General features: G+C 38.5%; 1 protein-coding gene across 1 annotated transcript in view; it reads right to left on the bottom strand.

Annotated features, from left to right (window-relative positions):
• SCAI (suppressor of cancer cell invasion) overlaps positions 1 to 19,121 on the bottom strand; it is a 143,146-nt gene that overhangs the window by 12,566 nt on the left and 111,459 nt on the right. Inside the window, exons 15-17 of the mRNA XM_059410824.1 lie at positions 9,940 to 10,012; positions 6,102 to 6,275; positions 5,828 to 5,928 (exon numbers count right to left, since the gene is read on the bottom strand). Of these exons, the coding sequence (XP_059266807.1) occupies positions 5,828 to 5,928; positions 6,102 to 6,275; positions 9,940 to 10,012 (348 nt within the window). The remainder of the gene's footprint in view (positions 1 to 5,827; positions 5,929 to 6,101; positions 6,276 to 9,939; positions 10,013 to 19,121) is intronic.

Genomic DNA, 19,121 nt, shown 5'->3' with positions numbered 1-19,121 from the left:
TATCAAGGTACATCATAATCAAATTATAGGAACTAATAAGAAGAGAAAATTTTAAAAATATCCAGAGAAAAATGAAAAGACACATTACACATCACAATAATTGATAGAACAAGTATTCAGAAAATCAGTTAAGATAGAAAAACCATGATGAACAACACTATAATTCAAGGTGATCTAACAGACATTTATAAAACTCTTCATCTGATGGTATGACATTAGTAGCATGTATGTTTATTCCAAGTGTCTGTGTAACATTTACCAGGATAGATGACATCTGAACAATAAAACAAATCTGAATAACTTAAAAGGACTTAAGTCATACAAGGTATATTATCTGCCACAAAGGAATTAACTTAGAAGTCAATAAGATAACGATAACTCAAATATTTATTTTTTATTTATTATTTTAAAAAGTATTTATTATTTGAGAGAGATAGAGAGGAGGGGGAAGGGCAGATGGAGAGGGAGAAGAGACTCTAAAGCAGATTCCACCGTAAGCATGAAGCCCAGTGGGGGGCTTGATCTCACAACCCTAAGATTATGACATAAGCCAAAATCAAGAGTCAGATACTCAACAAACTGAGCCCTCCCAGGTGCCCCAATATTCAAATATTTAGCTACAAAACAACATATTCTTAAATAACTTACGGTTCAAAAAAAAAATTAGAGTGAAATAAAGACTGTTTCAGAGAAATAAATAATGAAAGAATTACCATCAGATTTGCACCATAAGAAATGGTAACAGAAATTTTATAGTAAGAAAAATGATAGCAGATGGAAAATTAAATATAGGAAGAAATAAAGAGTGCCAAAAATGGTAATTATATTTGATTTTCTCTCATTTAACATTTTAAAAAAAGATTTTAGTTATTTATTTGAGATAGGGAGAGAGAGAGAGCACAAGTCGGGGGAGGGACAGAGGGAGAGGGAGAAGCAGGCTCCCCGATGAGCAGGGAGCCAAATAGGGGGGAAGGGGGGCTGGGACCTCGATCCCAGGACCCTGAGATCATGACCTGAGCTGAAGGCAGACACTTAACCAACTGAACCACCCAGGTGCCACATCACTTTAAAAGTTTTTAAAAAGATCATTGTTTAGGGCGCCTGGGTGGCTCAGTGGGTTAAGCCGCTGCCTTCGGCTCAGGTCATGATCTCAGGGTCCTGGGATCGAGTCCCGAATCGGGCTCTCTGCTCAGCGGGGAGCCTGCTTCCTCCTCTCTCTCTGCCTGTCTCTGCCTACTTGTGATCTCTCTCCGTCAAATAAATAAAATCATTAAAAAAAAAATCATTGTTTAATTCTATGCTAACTACAAAGTATCATTTAGTATATATGGATTCATAAAAGTCAAATGCACAGAGTTGGGAAGGAGAATGTGGAAGTATACTGTTAGAAGACAATTATATCAAATTTGAAGTTGTATTCAAAAGTAAAACAACAGAGGTAAATCAGTAGTGTTGTTAAAATTTTAAACAAAACCTCAATTAATTCAAATGAAGATGAAAGCAACAGAGAAAGAAAAAAGGTACAAACCACAGCCAGGACAAACAGATAACAAATAATAGTATATTTAAGTCAAACAATGTTAAAAATTACATTTAATATAAACATTAATTCAAAACTAAAAATATCAAATGAAAGTAGACTGGCAAACTAAATAGAAGAAAAAAGCAGGACCTAACTAATGCTATTGAAAAAAAATTCACTTTAGGGGCGCCTGGGTGGCTCAGTGTGTTAAGCAACTGCCTTGGGCTCAGGTCATGATCCCAGGATCCTGGGGTTGAGCTCTCTGCTCAGTGGGGAGTCTGCTTCTCCCTCTGCCTCTTTGCGTCTTACCCACCCCAACCCCCAACCCCCTGGTTTGTGTTCTCTTTCTTGCTCACTCTCTCAAATAAATATATAAAATCTTTAAAAAAAGAAAAGAAATCTACTTTAAGTGTAAGGAGAGTGTAAGGAGAGCCATAGGTTAAAAGTGGAAGGATGTGGGACGCCTGGGTGGCTCAGTTGGTTGGACGACTGCCTTCGGCTCAGGTCATGATCCCGGAGTCCCGGGATCGAGTCCCGCATCAGGCTCCCAGCTCCATGGGAAGTCTGCTTCGCTCTCTGACCTTCTCCTAGCTCATGCTCTCTCTCACTGTTTCTCTCTCAAATAAATAAATAAAATCTTTAAAAAAAAAAAAAAAAAAGTGGAAGGATGAAAACAGATTTGCCATGCAAACACAAACCAGAAAAAAACAGTTATGGTTATATTAACATCAATCAAATAGATTGCAGATCAAGGAATATTGCCATGCATAATAGATATTTCATAAATGAATGGGTAATTTCAACAAGATATAACAACCCTAAGTATGTGTGAACTCAATAACATATATACATAATTCTCCACAGATTGATTACATAGATTAAATGCAATCCCAATCAAAATGCGAAGCTGCTGCTAAATTTCACACAGAAAGGACCTAGAATAACTAAAACACTTAAATTTTAGGGGGACTCACACTTCAGGATATTAAGACTTACTATAAAACTGGAATAATTAAGTTTTTAAAAACCTGGAATAATCAAGGCAGTAGTGTATTGTAGAAAAATGCCACTGATCAATGGAACAGAATTTAGAGTCTAGAAATATCTCTATACATACATGGTTGTCAGATTTTCAAAATTGTTACAAAAATAATTCAATGAGAAAAGGATAACCATTTCAATGATACATTTCTTGGATAAAACACAAACCACAAAACAAAAAAATTGGTTAGTTGGAACTTCATCCAAAATTTAAAAGCCATTGTTAAGAAAAGTCACTGTTAAAGAAAAAAGCCACAGAATGCAAAAAAAATATAGCTGAGAAGCACATGAAAAGATGTCTAACATCACATCATTCAGTGAAATGCAAATTGAAACTACAATGAGATACCACTTTATAAATTCACAAAGATGGGGGCACCTGGTAGCTCAGCCAGTTGGGCATCTGCCTTTGGCTTGGGTTGTGATCCCAGGGTCCTGGGATTGAGTTCCATGTGGGGTTCCCTGCTCAGCAAGGACTCTGGTTCTCCCTCTGCCCCTCTCCCTGCTCATGCTCATTCTCCCTCTTAAATAAATAAATGAAATCTTAAAAAAAATATTCACGAAGATGGTTGAAATTTAAAAGACTGACAACACCAAATGTTGGCAAGGATACAGAGAAACTTTGATACACTGTTGCTGGAAACATAAAATGGTACAACAAATACTCTGAGAAAAGTCTGGCAATTTTTCCCTTTTTTTTTTTTTAATTTATTTATTTGATAGGGATCACAAGTAGGCAGAGAGGCAGGCAGAGAGAGGGGGAAGCAGGCTTCCCGGTGAGCAGAGAGCCCAATGTGGGGCTCAATCCCAGGACACTGGGATCATGACCTGAGCTGAAGGCAGAATCTTTAACCCACTGAGCCACCCAGGTGCCCCACTCTGGCAGTTTCTAATAAAACTAAACACATACCTACCCTATGACCAAGAAAAACATATGTCTGAGCAGACTTGTACAAGAATGTTCATAGCCACTTTATTTATAGCAGTCAAAAATTTAAAACTCCCCAGGTGTTCATCAAAAGGAGAAGACCTAAATAAACTGTGATATATTCAGTCAATGGACTACTACTTACTATTACTCAGTAATAATGAGGAATAATGAGCTACTTCTATAGGAAACATGGATGAATCTCAGAACAACATAGTCAAAGAAGCTTTACACAAAGGAGTGCATACTGTATAATTCAAGTTCATGAATAGGTAAAACTAAGCTATAGTGAAAATAATAAAAATAGCATTACCTCTGGGGTAATGGGCACTGGACTGACTGGAAAAGAGTGTAGAGAATTTTTTGGAATGATGCTATGTGGTATAACCTGATTGGTTTGAGTTACACAGGTGTATGTATTTATCAAAACTCACCTAATGGCACATGTTAGCTTTATTCAATTCACCATACATGAACCTACATTTAAAAAAGTGTGTTGTGTGTGTGTAGTTATTTTTATGTATGATGAAGCGTTGCGGGGTAAAAATCTATTGATATCTACCATTTATTTCAAAATGCATCACAAAATGAAATAAACTGTCGAATGGAAAGAGGAATGGGTAAATGGACAAACATACCAAAGCAAATATATCAAAATATTAGCTGCAGAATCTAGCTAGCATATATATGGATATCCACTGTACAATTCTTTCATATTTAAAGTTACCATAATAAAATGGAAAAAAGTCATATTTTTAAACTAAAAGTTGCAAGAGACTTAAAAATATTCAGGCATGTGGGTGCATGGGTGGCTCAGTTGGTTAAGCATTCAATTCTTGGTTTCCGCTCAGGTCATGATCTCAGGGCCGTGAGACCGAGCCCTGTATCAGGCTCCACATTCAATGCAGAGTCTCCTGGAGATTCTCTCTCCTTCCATTTCCCTCTCCTCCTCTCCCCATTCACACACACTCCCTCTCTCAAATAAATAAATGAAATCTTTAAAAAATGCTCCGGTAAGTGAATTTACGAATAGGTGCAGAGCTGGCTTATTCTATAGGTAGAAGAGGTTAAAAAAATAAAATAAAATAAAACAAAAAATGCTCAGGCATATTTGAAAAAGAACCAAATTTTACTTATAAAAATGAAAAATGTATGGCTAAAACTTCAACAACAGTGGTGTGTAGTTATGTGAATTCACAGAAAAAAAAATCACTTAAAAGCAAAATGGACAAAAGATTTGAATATACTCTTCACAAAGAGGAACACAGAATAAGACATGAAAAATTGCTCAACCTAAAAGCAAACTCAGAAATAAAAATTAAAACCACAATGAACTACTATTTTATACCCATTAGACTCACGTGATATAAAGTAAGACTGCAACAAGTGCTGGTGAGATTAGAGCAAAAGTAACTCTTACATGCTGCTAGTGAGTGTGAACTGATACAAGTACTGTGCAAAACATCTGGCATTACTAGTTAGAGATGCTTATATAATCTGACTTCTTCGCATTCCACTACAGAAAATCTTATAAATGTATACCAGGTAACTGATAGGAGATTTCACAGTGGCATTGTTTGTAATAATAAAATAATGGGAACAACAGAAATGTCCATTATCAGTAGAATGGAAAAGAAATTTTTGATATACAGTCAAACAATGGAATCCTAGAGCACAGTGAAAATAAATGGATAAAAGCTACAGTTGTCATTACCTTGGCTCAATCTCAGGAATATAATAGTAGGTAAAAATAAGCAAGCTGTAGAAGAACAGATGTAATATGGATCCATCAACATTTTGTATAGGAATAGAAATACATGTAACAAAACTATAAAGAAAAACAAGTGATAATTATAAAATTCAGGATTTTAATTTCATTTGAAAGAGAGAGAAGATCCAGGAGAGGCCTAAAAGGTAATGAAAATATTCTTCTTCTTTTTTTTTTTTTTTTAAGATTTTATTTATTTATTTGACAGAGAGAGACATAGTGAGAGAGGGAACAGAAGCAGGGGGAGTCAGAGAGGGAGAAGCAGGCTCTCCGCCGAGCAGGGAGGCCCATGCAGGATTCAATCCCAGAACCCTAGGAACATGACCTGAGCTGAAGGCAGATGCTGAATGAATGAGCCACTCAAGTGCCCCGAAAATATTCTACTTAAACTGGTATTCAGATGTGCCTTATGTGGGTTATCTTTATATGTTACATAATAATTTGTAAATATTATTTTGGATCTATTCAAATTTCATTTAATATAGTGTATTTTATAAAATATAATAATACATGATTCCTAAAATACATAAAACTATAAAACTGGTCCTTAATAATATTCTTTGCCTACCCGAAAAATCTTGTGCATCCTCATGGTGGCTGAACAAAAGATAAATCTTGTGAGAAGCAAGCGAAGAAACTCATCTCCAAAAAACTGGAGAAATGCTTGATCTGCAAAGAGGAGAAAGATGAAAGTAAAAAGATGCTTAAAAGAAAAACTGAGAAAGTTTGGGAAAACCTTCTCGACTTTCCTGCTTTCAACAAATACCTTTAAAAATTCAAACAATTTCAACAATATAAAACCATTATAGTATGTTAAGTGTGCAGTTATATTAGTAGGGTACCTATTGAACGTGAATGGGTCAGTAGCTGGGCAATATCACGGTTGATTTTTCGAAGATATTCTTGACACTTTTCCCATAGGCCTCTGCGCATGCTTGACAATCCAGAGACAAATAGGAAGGCCATTAGAGGATTGTTCAAAAAGAGAGTGAAGAGGCTACCTCGTTGAGATTGATCTGTAATAACAAACATGTTATATATATATAGACAACAGTTTTGTAAAAAGAAATACACTTGAGGAATATTTCAATATGATGATAATATACAAAATTAAAGCTGTATCATTAAATCATAATTCAATACAGTAGATTCTGCCTGCAACTACAAAAACATCCCAGGTATGCTGCTTTCTGCTGAACAAACTCAAGACAGAGCCTCGTAAACTTAAGGGAAATGAAAAAGGAACATACTCCTTTGCCTTTTTCACTCCAACTAACAAATTTTACCCAGATATGACAAATACCTGGGCAGCTCATGACAGAATTCTCAGATGAGTATTAGAATTGGCAATCTTTTTCATTCCCTTTTGTTCATTGCTCTTTCTTTGCTTATCCCTTAAACATTAGTTTTTCTTTCTTTGACCCTATATATTGCTGATCTCACCTACTCCTATAATTTCAGGTATCACTTATATGCCTACTGACTCCCAGTTCTCTTATCCACGGCCTAGACTGAGCTCGTTAGGCCTAGAACAGCACTGCCCTACAAGAGCTACTAGACACTTAAAATATGAGTGGTCCACTGTGACCAGGTACACTGTGAAATGTAAAATGTAAACTATGTGTAGGACTTCAAAGCCTCACTACAAAAAGGCAAATTAACATTAATTTCACCTGTTAAGCTGTTTTCAATGTGGCTACTTGAAAATTTAAAATTACATGTGACTTACATCATCTTCTATTGAACAGAGTTGCTCTAGACTATAATATTCAACCTAAGTTTCAAGGGTAACCTCAAACCCAAGATATCAGAAATGGAAAGGAAATTCTTCCCCCTTGTGTTCTCTACAAATCTGCTTCTTACCCAGTACCACCATTTTCATCAGTAACTTAGCCAGAAACCTAGAAGTTCACCTCTGCTTCCTTCTTCTCCCTTATTCTCTCAGATCCAACCCATCACCAAATCCTGCTGGCTCTCTGGGCTCGTATCTTTCAGAGCCACCACTATCTCCCTGTTTCCATCAGTGTTCCTCTACAATCCATTCTCCACAGGGTGAATGAACGGCTCTTCCATGCTACTCTTCTGTTCACAATCTTTTGATGGCACCCCACTATCTTCCAGTTAAAGCTCTTCTCAAATCCTGAAAGGTTTTCATGATTCAGTCACACAGTCCCACACCCTATCCTTCCACTAGCAAGATGTACTTTAATTTCTCTAAGTGTTCCATAAACTGAGGCATCTGGCTGGCTCAGTGGGTAGAGCACATGACTCTTGATCTTGGGGTTGTGAGTTTGAGCCCCACGTTGGGCATAAAGATTACTTAAGGGGCGCCTGGGTGGCTTAGTGGGTTAAAGCCTCTGCCTTCGGCTTAGGTCATGATCCCAGGGTCCTGGGATCGAGCCCCACATTGGGCTCTCTGCTCAGCAGGGAGCCTGCTTCCGCCTCTCTCTCTGCGTGCCTCTCTGCCTACTTGTGATCTCTCTGTCAAATACATAAATAAATAAAATCTTTAAAAAAAAAAAAAAGATTACTTAAAAATAAAATCTTAAAAAAAAAAAATGTTCCAGGGGTGCCTGGGTGGATCAGTGGATTAAAGCCTCTGCCTTCGGCTTGGGTCATGATCCTGGGGTCCTGGGATCAAGACCCGCATCAGGATCTCTGCTCAGTGGGGAACCTGCTTCCCCCTCTCTTTCTGCCTGCCTCTCTGCCTACTTGTGATCTCTGTCTGTGAAATAAATAAATAAAATCTTAAAAAAAAAAGTTCCATAAACTTTCTCGTCACAGAGCTCTTATGTCTGGGCTCGAATGCTATTGTTCTACGAGAACAGTCTTGTTAACCATGTCCCAGCGCCATATGATTCTATATAACCTTCAACTCCACTTTGACTGAGAGAACTGGAGACTTTGGATACCAGAGGTGCAAGAACCTAATTAGACATCCCAAATACTTAGTTATCTTCTAGCTTTGTACCCACACGGGCCATATTTAAGGGATTAGAGGTCTAAGCTTTCTCGCATAAAGATATGATACTTGACTAAAAAAATGTTAAGGACGTATACTACAACTAAGTGTGATAACAAGCATTAATAACAATAACCATTAAAAAATGATAGTTGGGGCGCCTGGGTGGCTCAGTCATTAAGCATCTGCCTTCAGCTCAGGTCGTGATCCCAGGGTCCTGAGATCGAGCCCCGCATCTGGCTCCCCGCTCGCTGGGAAGCCTGTTTCTCCCTCTCCTACTACCCCTGCTTGTGTTCCCTCTCTCACTGTCTCTCTGTCAAATAAATGAATAAAATCTTTTGAAAAAATGATAGCACATATTGAATACTTACTGTATACCCAAAATTATTTAACAAAGAGAACTATTATTATCTCCATTTGATAGGAAACTGAGGCACAGAAACTACAGAAAGGCTACGTAACTTCCCAAGGTCACATAGCTAGTCGGTGGTAGTCGAAATTCAAATTCCATCAGCTTGCCTCCAGAGTCTCTGTTTTTACCCTCTACACAATAAAGCCTTTTGGAACAAATAATCTTGGTATTAACCCATTAGATCATGCCATTTTAAATGAAGCTGCATCTTGACAGGACACAGTGACAGCAAAAAGCACTCTTTAAGTAATTGGAAGGGGTTACACTTCTCCAGAAATGACAGGAAACAGGTTAACAAAGTCCTCAAAGCAGGAGAATTTTACCGTTGTTTGAAGGTAAGTTCTATCCCTTAGTAATTTGACTTTTGGATACAAGAACTTAATATTTCTATGTGTTTTTCCCTGTTAAATAGCAAAACTTACCTTAAAACAACGGTGAAAAGTCTCCAGCTTCTCTCAGGCTTTCAAATGCTGACCATCACTTCCTGTGTCAAACTATGTCAGCAGACAGGACTTCTGGCTGGGAAGTAGCAGTAAAATGCCATCTCCCAGAGAGACATCAGCACTATTCACGGTCAGGGAGATAGTGAAACAGTGACAAGTACTGCTAAAACACGGTTAAGGTTTGTTTAGTTTCTACCTAGCGTAAAGACTGGGAGTTCGAACTAGATTTTACATGTTGGCTTATCAAGGACAAATTATTAAAGACAGTCTTTCTCATTTCTCAGCCATAACACAGACACAGTGTCTCCCTAGCACACTGAAAAGAGGGTCTTTTACTTTAAAAATACAACAAGGTAAAAATGTGAATAAAAGAAACCCTTTAAGTTGTGCCAGTAAGGTTATCCTAACTCTTAGGCATAGGCTGAGAAGTTTTCTAGATCGGAAATCACATGGTCTTAAAAGATGCCTAGAATATGTAGCCAGAGATATAGGAAATCATGCTGCTATGAAGGGCGACACACACATCAAAACCAAAACCAAAACCAAACCAAACAAAAAAACACCTGCAAAACAAATCTAAAAATTCACAGATCATGAGGCCCCTAGCAGTAAGGGAGCAAAAAGCACCTTTTCTTAGGGACGATTTACCATTTCTTTTAGCCTTATCTCAAGACCTAATAGCATATTAAAGAAGTCTAGCTGTTGGCAAGACTTCTGGGTTTATTTCAGATCGACACCTGCCACATTAAACACTATAAAACCACATGTGATCATTACAGGTGGGGAGGCAAAGACCCGTATTATTCAAAATGTAGACTGTGTTTATTTGCAACCTATGGATATAACAGGTAATGACAACATACCTTGTAAAGCTTTTGGATATGCTGTAGGAGAAAGCAAGCAGACTAGTGGCTGTCCAAATAAGTTTGTGAAATTCTGTAACATACAAGAATTTAAAACTTTCATTAAAAATTTGACTAAAGATAGTTACTCAAGTAATTTTCCAAAGTATGTCATTAGTGTATATAGGGCCCTTTTACTAAGCAGATGCAGAAACATCAGTGACAGCAGAACAGACTGCCATCCATGTATAACTACCATGCGTAATGAGCTTTCTTAAAATAGTGAAGTTTACTAAAAATAAACTATTGACTTCTAAAATAAAGGCATGTAAATAGTTGTAGTGTTATAGGGAGAGGTCATCTGGCTGTCTGTCAAGCGACCACTCCAAAGGGCGATATACACCAATATTTACAAGGGTGGATTTTCCAAGCTCTAGAATCTGGCTCTCAGCCTCAAAGGCTCTAGAACCTGACTTACTGGGGAGCAGAGAAGACTGCAATCATTTCTCATTGTGAACCAAATTAACTACTCAAACAGAATGACGTATAAAACTAGAATGTCAATAGGTTAATGTACAGTGAGGATTAAAGCTGATAAAACACTAGAGCACTGTTTGACTAAGGATATCCATTCTCTAAAGGATGGAAAGACACAATATGCTCTTAGAGAGAAACCCATTCTAAAGATACTATTACACTAATTTATTGGAATTTGAACCAACCTCAATAAAAATGGCCACAGCTATTTTTTCCTGCAACTGAAAAAAATAATTCTAAAGTTCATATGGGAAAAGTAGATTAGCCAGGAAAGCTCTGAAAAAGAGAACAAAGAGAGGGAACTAGACTCGTGAGATACTGAAACATACTTTAAAGCCTCAGTAACTAAAAATACGTGGCACTGGCATTAAGAGTAGGCAGAAGACTGATGGAAGAGAACAAAGAATCCAAAATTAGACCCCAAAACAGATAAGACTTCAGTATATATGATAAAGATGATAGGTCAAATTAGGACATAAAAAAATTTGGCTTAGTTGCAAGAGCATGGCATACGTGCAACTCTTGATCTCAGAGTCATGAGTTCGAGTCACATGTTGGGTGTAGAGATTACATAAAATAAATGAACAAAATAAAATTCTGAAGAAAGTGGGAAAATCTGATGGTTAGATGGCTATCCAGTAGGGGAAAAAACTGGATAGCCCTCTAGAAAAAAGTTGGCTCCATACTTTGCAGCACACATGGATAATTCCAAATATATTAAAGATTTAAATGTAAAAAAATTAAGAAAGAAAAGTGCTGAAAGAAAAAAGGCTTTTTTTTTTTTTTTTTTTTAAATAATCTAGAAGATCTTCCTAACTATTATGATTAATAGACCATGGGATGCCTGGCTGGCTCAGTTGGAAAAGCAAGCAACACTAGACCTTAGGGTCAAAAATTCAAGCCCAATGTTGGATGTAAAGATTACTAAAAATATATATAAATAAACTTTAAAATGATTAATAGACCCAGTTACAAAATCAAAGGCTTATGCATAGTAAAATACAGTATAAGCTAAATCAAAAGCAAAATGATTAACTGGGGGAAATATTTGCAAGGCACATTACAAAGATTAAGCTCCTTAATATAGAAAGAGCTTCTCCAAACCCACAAGAAACAGACCACTGATCCAACAGAAAAATGAGTGGAAGATAATAAGGAATTCACAGAAAAGGGAATACAACTGGCTCAAATACATGAAAAGACGTTATAATATCACTTTTTAACGTACCAGTTTAGCAAAATTTCCAAAAGCTTGAGAATATATACCACTGGCAAGAATATGGGGACACAAATACTCATATGTAGATGGTAGGAGTATAAACTGGAACAAATTCTTTAGAAGACAATATGACAGTATCTATATTCCATTAATGCAGGAATTCTACAACTAAAAATTTATACTACCAATAAATTCTCAAACCTGTGAATAACATTAAGCCCGAATTTACTCCTTGCAGCACTGGTAGTAACAGGAAAGATTAGAAACAACCAAACAACCAGCAACAAGGGATTGGTAAAATAAATTCTGGCACAACCATATGATGGAGTACTATGCAGTTATTAAAAAAAAAATAAAAGAACAAAGAAGTTCTTTATGAAGGGATATGGAAAGATCTGCAACATTTTTTTGGTTTGTTTTTTAAGGGAGAGAGAGAGAGAATCTTAAGCAGGCTCCATGCCCAGCATGGAGCCCAATGCGGGGTTTGATCTCATGACCCTCAGACCATGACCTGAGGCAAAATCAAGAGTTGGACGCTTAACTGACTGAGCCACTCAGGCACCCCTCCAACATTTCTCACTAAGTGGAAACAAAGTAAGCTATAGAACAGCTGTATGTAGCATGTTATTGCCATTTATATAGCTAAGAAGACTAAAGACTATATATTTGTTTTGGCTTACATATATGTTTTAAAAAATTCTAGAAGGATAAACAATAAACAAACAAAAGTCATTATCCAAAGAGAGAGAGGGAGAGAAAGAAACTGAGTGAACTGAGACTGGGAAGGTTATGGGGTATCATAATAAGCCTTTTGGAAATTTTTGATTTTGAGACTTTCTGAATATCATATCAGTATTAAAAAATTAAACAAGTAAATTTGCAATTTCTTGCAATCAAAACAAAGGGAGTAAGTAGAATGATATTAAGGACCATTTTTCAGATTAAGCGCCTTGAGCCATTTAGCTACACTGAAAAATGGCCTTCTGGATATTTGGCCTCTTAATGTTCTTGTTCTTGGGTAGTGCTGGGATGCAGATGGCCTTATTTATGTTCCAAGGTCTCCTTTTTCTTTGCTCCTCTTGTTGATCAACCTTTCTCTTCTTCTTCTTCCTTTTTTTTTTTTAAATACTGTGTGGAGACAGTTGCTTAACAAGCCTGACTGCTATCTTTTGAAAGTCTACTTATAAACTTTGAAACCCTGCTTACAAGACTGGCAGTAGGCTGGCTTCTGGGGACTTAGATTTGAGGAGGGTTCCCACCATTAGCAGAACGAGTAAGAGCAGTTTCCTTTACCTGGACTGTATGAACAACATGGTTTATGCTGAGCACCTGCTTTTCTTCTGGGAGAATGGCCTTTAATATGTGCCAGGCAGAGGGTGCCTACACAATGAGTCCCCAGCAAAAACCCCGGGCACCGAGTCCCTAGGGAGCCTCACTGGTAGACATGTTACCCATGTCATCTCACTTGCTGCCAGAAGAACTGAGTGCATCCTCTGTGACTTCACTGGGAGAGGCCTCTTGGAAGTTTGTGCCTGCTTTTCTCTGGACTTGATCTCATGTGCCTTTTTCTTTTGAGATTTTGCTCTGTATCCTTTACTGTGCTAAATCTTAGTAGCGAGTGTGATTATACGCTGAGAATTACCAGTTCTCATGAATCGCTGAGCCGGTGGGGGGTGGGGCTGACCTTGGAGACCTCTGACTTCCTCCTATCAGATTATATTTAAATTTTAGGTCTGGGAAACAGTTTCTTTAAGATACCTTACACATCTCTGGTCTAACCCATTTGATATTCAATTTTATAGTGTAACTCCCATGGTATTATCTTATTTTCTTTATTTTCATGTTTTTGGGAATGTCTCATAATTGCCCCCATATAGGGCTTATATGGTTTATTGCTATTAAGGCAGACGCTTAAGGGATGAGCCACCCAGGTGCACCTCAATGCTTTTTAAAAGATTTTATTAATTTATTTGACAGAGAAAGAGTGAGAGCGCACAAGCAGGGGGAGCAGCAGGCAAAGGGAGAAGCAGGCTCCCCACTGAGCAAGGAGCCCAACTTGGGGCTCAATCCCAGGACCCTGGGATCATGACCTGAGCCAAAGGCACAGGCTTAAATGACTGAAACACCCAGGCACCCCTCTCTCTTTTCAATATTTACACTTCTTGCTAGTCTGGACAACCTTTTTCATTGCATTATTTTGGGAATGTTAAACAATTCTGGTCAGGACTAAAACAAGATCAATCACAAGGATGATAGCAGGCACTCTCTTTTTCTTGCTTATTTTAACTGAGAATACTTTTAATGTTTCTCACTCAGAGTCCAAAATTGGCGACGTAGTATAGTACCTTTTCATCATAAGCTGAGTTTTTTAGTTTTGTTTTGTTTTTTTTTTTAATTAAGAATGGGTACTGGGGGGGTGCCTGGGTGGCTCAGTGGTTAAAGCCTCTGCCTTCGGCTCAGGTCATGATCCCAGGGTCCTGGGATCGAGCCTCACATCGGGCTCTCTGCTCCGCAGGGAGCCTGCCTCCTCCTCCTCTCTCTTTCTGCCTGCCTCTCTGCCTACTTGTGGTCTGTCTGTCAAATAAATAAAAATCTTTAATAAAAAAAAAAAATGGGTACTGGGGAGGAGGGTGCCTGGGTGGCTTGGTTGCTGGGCATCTGCTTTTGGCTCAGGCTGTGATCCAAGGGTCCTGGGATCGAGCCCCACATTGGGCTCCCTGCTCAGCAGGAAGCCTGCTTCTCCCTCTCCCACTCCCCCTGGTTCTGTTCCCTCTCTCACTGTGTCTCTCTCTGTCAAACAAAATCTTAAAAAAAAAAAAAAAAAAAAAAAAAAAGAATGAGTACTGGGGGGATGTCTGGGTGGTACAGTCAGTTAAGTGTCTGACTCTTGGTTTTGGCAAGGTTGTGATCTCAGGGTCATGGGATGGAGCCTCAGGTGGGGCTCCATGCTCAACAGGGGTGTCTGTCTTCCCCTCCCTTCACCCCCCTCACCACCACATTCTCTCTCTAAAATGAATAAATAATTCTTAAAAAAAAAAAAAAGAATGTGTACTCAGGGCACCTTCGTGGCTTAGTTGATTAAGTGTCCAACCCTTGATTTTGGCTCAGGCCATGATCTCGGGTTCCTGGGACTGAGCCCCAGAGTAGAGCTCCACACCCAGCAGGGAGTCTGCTTGAGGATTCTTTCCCTATGCCCCTCCCCTCACTTGCTCTCTTTCTCTAAAATAAATGAATAAGTGTTAAAAAAAAAAAAAAAAAGAATGGGTACTAAATTTATTTATAAAATGAATTATTATTTTAAAAGAATGGGTACAAAATGACCCCCGAGTTAAGCATGTGATTCTTCTTACTGATCCTATCTGTATAGTATACAATATTGGGGTAGGGTTTTCTTTTGTGTGTGTTATTTGTGTCTTAAAATTGTCATTACCATAATAATTTCTATCATTTACTGAGTACTAATACTACTTTTCAGGGATTATCCTAGGCTTCGTAAATCATAACCTGTAATCTTAACAATACTGTAAGATCAGTATTGCCAACATATTTTACAGAGAATGGAAAAGAGATACAGAAAAAAACAAGGACATGATCAAGGTCATGTAAGTGTCTTGTGACCTAATTGCTATTGAATATAAAGTTTTGATTTTCATTGCTCTGGAACTGTATATTTGATTCCAAAAGTTTAAAAGCATTTACAGGTGAACTCCAAAGGGCTAATCTTTCTTGTAGGGGAAAATGAGATAACTTCGATCATTTCCCTCTATTTCATACCCTGACTGGGTTTTTCTGATTTCCTTCTTACAGTGATTAGATTTTTTTCTCCCAGGAAATTATCTATTTAATGGGTACTTTAAAACATCTTTAAAACTTCAAAATAGTACATAGTACCATTTTTAAAGATCTCTTTTCTTCAACAAATACTCCTTGATCCTACCGACTAGACACTGTTCTAGGTGGTAGGAATATAGCAATAAACAAAACAGATAAAAAAACCCCAGCAATCTGTTTTCCTGGAGCTGGCATTTAGATGCGGGTGGAGGTGGCAGGTAGAGACCCACAGTAAACAAAGCAGTTATGTAATATATAAGGTGACTAATGCATATTACATATGGAAAAAGCACAGAGTATGGTTAGCAGCACAGACTTTACAATCAGATTGTTTAAATCCCAACTCAGCCACTTACTAGTTGTGTGACCTGGGGCAATTACTTAACCTTTCTGTGCCTTGATTTTCTTTTTCTTTCTCTCTCTCTCTCTCTTTTTTTTTTTTTTAAAGATTTATTTGTTTGACAGACAGAGATCACAAGTAGGCAGAGATGCAGGCAGAGAGAAAGAGGGGGAAGCAGGCTCCCTGCCAAGCAGAGGGCCCGATGAGGGGCTCGATCCCAGGACTCTGGGATCATGACCTGAGCTGAAGGCAGAAGCTTTAACCCCCTGAGCCACCCAGGTGCCCCTTTTTTAAGATTTTTGATTCATTTTTTTGAGAGAGAGAATTTGAGTGGTGGGGAGGGGCAGAGAACAGAGAGAGAGAAGCAGGCTCTCCACTGATCAGGGAGCCCAAAGTGGGGCTAGATTCCAGGACCCTGGAATCAAGACCTGAGCTGAAGGCAGACGCTTAACCAACTGAGCCACCCAGGTGCCCCTGCCTTGGTTTTCTTATCAGTAAAATGGGAATAATAAAAATAACACATTGGTTACTGAGGATTAAATGTGTTAATGTTTGTAAAGTGCCTAAAATAGTGTATGACACTACACAGAAGCTAATTGTCATGATCGTTAAGGAAAAAATAAAGAGAGGTGGATAAAAAATAAAAGAGGCATATGATTTTAAATAGGGCAACTAGGGAAGACCCTATTGAGAAACTTCAACCTGTCAAACACCTGAAGAACAAAGTGGGTGTCTTTGGAAGAGGACTCAAGGCAGAGGGAAGAGACTCAAAGATCCTAAGCAGCTGACAGCCATGTATGTTAGAGGCACAGCAAGGTCAATGTGGGTGAAGAGAACTGCTAGGAAGATTGGCAAGAGAAAAGCTCAGAAGTGCCTCCGAGGGGAAGAGGGGGCATGTGAGGGCAGATAACATGAAGCCTTTACTCTGAGTGAGATGAGCAGCCTCTGGAGATTTTGAGTAGAGAAGGGACATGATCTGACGTACAGGCACACTCCACAGGAGAACAAGGGCAGAAGGCAGGGAGCTGCTGCAATAGTTCAGGGCAGAAACAGCAACAGCATCAGCCAGGGTGAGGGGAGCAGAGATGGTAAGAATCTGGATGTATCTGTTACAGCCAAGAGGACTGCCTGAAATGGAAGTGGGGTATGAGGGGAAAAGGAGGCAAATATGAAACCAAGGATTTGGCTGGTGCAACTATAGAAGTTGAAAATCATTAACTGCTCTGGGGAAAGCTGGAGATGGAAGAGGTCCAGGGATTCTGTCTTGGGCATGTGAAATTTGCAATCTCTATTAAAATTACCAGAGATATGGAGTAGGTAGATTATATTTGAGTCTGCAGTAACAGCGAGTGGTCAGAGCTGGAGACAGGTTTAGAAACTGTCAGAGCAGAGATCATAATTAAAGTCATGAAACTAAATAAGGGCATCAAGTGAATGAGTTGTAGCTGGAAAAGAAGAGCACTAAGACAGAGGCCAGGGACATTCCACTGACAGGAGCTTACAAAGATGTGGAAAAACCAGCAGAAGAAACTGAGAAAATCAGCTGACTCCAGACCTCTTTTGCACTGAGGCAATTGAACAACTTGAAGTTAGGTTTTAAAGATCTAATCCAAAGAAAAGGATCCCTGAGAGCAGGGTCTGTCTAAGATGGGAGTCTGGTAAGAACCCGGCCCTGTTAAATTGGAATCCTAAAGGGTTATACCTTTCATGTAAAGATGAACCAAAACCAAACTTTTGTACCTTCCTTTCCCCATGACTACTCCTCAAGGTGTCTGCAAGGAAAATTTTCTCAGTAGTGAACAGAGCAGAGACAAACAAAAACACCACAGTGCCTGAGGGTTGTAATTATAAGCTCCCCCTCTCATGTTTGCAGCTCAAATTCATACCATGAAGATAATCCTAAAAACATGGTCCCAACACAGTCATGTCTCCAGGTGTCTCGCCAAAGCAGATACACACTATCTCTGGATGAAAGTATCTTCATTCTAGGGCTCAGTGAATTTCCCACAAATCGTTTTAAGGATAATGAGAAGAAACTGGTCAAATGTCATCAAGCATTCAAGAACACAAAAATACCAAAGGGTGTCTTTTGGCAGCAAAAGCAGATTTCAGGTATAAGAATTATCAGATAGATAATAAATAATAAATAAGTATGCTTATTAAGTTTAAAGAAATAAAGAACAAACTCAAAAACAGAAAAGAGGAAACTATAAAAAGGTAACGGGTTATTTTAAAGGAACCAAACAGAACTTTTAGAAATAAGACATAACCAATATAAAACTCAATAAATCGGTTTAGAAGAAAGTTAATCACAGCTAAAGAAAGAATTTTTGAACTGAAAGACAGAACAAAGAAATTATCCAAATGTCAACATGTTACACAAAAAGACAGAAAAATGTAGAAGAGAAGTTAAGAGATGTGGAAGACACAGCAAGAAGGCTGTGCTAATGAATATGAATGTATGATGAGTTCCAGAAGGGGGTGAGAGAGATGCCAGGGTACCACCAATGTCTGAAGAAATAATGGCTGAGAATTTTCCAGCAATAATGAAAAACTCCAACGTATAATTCAAGAAATCCAACAAATCCCAATAGGTTAAGTATAAAGAAATAAAATGTAGACATACCACAATATAATTGTAGATCACCAAAAAAAAAAAAAAAAAAAAAAAGGAAAGAGAGACTATCTTTCAAAGTAGTAAAGAAGAAATGGAATGAGGGACGCCTGGGTGGCTCAGTTGGTTAAGCAGCTGCCTTCAGCTCAGGTCATGATCCCAGGGTACTGGGATCAAGTCCCGCATCAGGATCCTTGCTTGGCAGGGAGCCTGCTTCTCCCTCTGCCTCTGCCTGCCTCTCTGTCTGCCTGTATTCACTTGCTCTCTCTCCCTCTGTCTCTGACAAATAAATAAATAAAATCTTAAAAAAAAAAAAAAAAGAAATGGAATGAGTGTGGCTGACTGGCAGAAGAGCTCTTACACGCTCTGGTTAGGCAGGTGAATGTCTTAACAGACTGCAGCAATCTGCAGCCATTAGTCAAATACTTTAGGATGGGGCTGTTTATATAAATATCACTGTTTGTTTGTTTGTTAAGAAATTTTATTTATCCATTTGAGTGAGAGAGAGCGCGAGAGGGGAGAAGGTCAAAGGGAGAACCAAACTCCCCATGGAGTTGGGAGCCTGATGCAGGACTTTATCCTGAGACTCTGGGATCATGACTTGAGCTGAAGGCAGTCACTTAACCAACTGAGCCACATAGGTGCCCAAATATCACTGTTTT

Source organism: Mustela nigripes, chromosome 9 (assembly GCF_022355385.1).
Source record: "Mustela nigripes isolate SB6536 chromosome 9, MUSNIG.SB6536, whole genome shotgun sequence".
Lineage (NCBI taxonomy): Eukaryota > Metazoa > Chordata > Mammalia > Carnivora > Mustelidae > Mustela > Mustela nigripes.
Note: the sequence above shows the minus strand (reverse complement) of the source record. Positions and strands in the feature narration are given on the sequence as shown.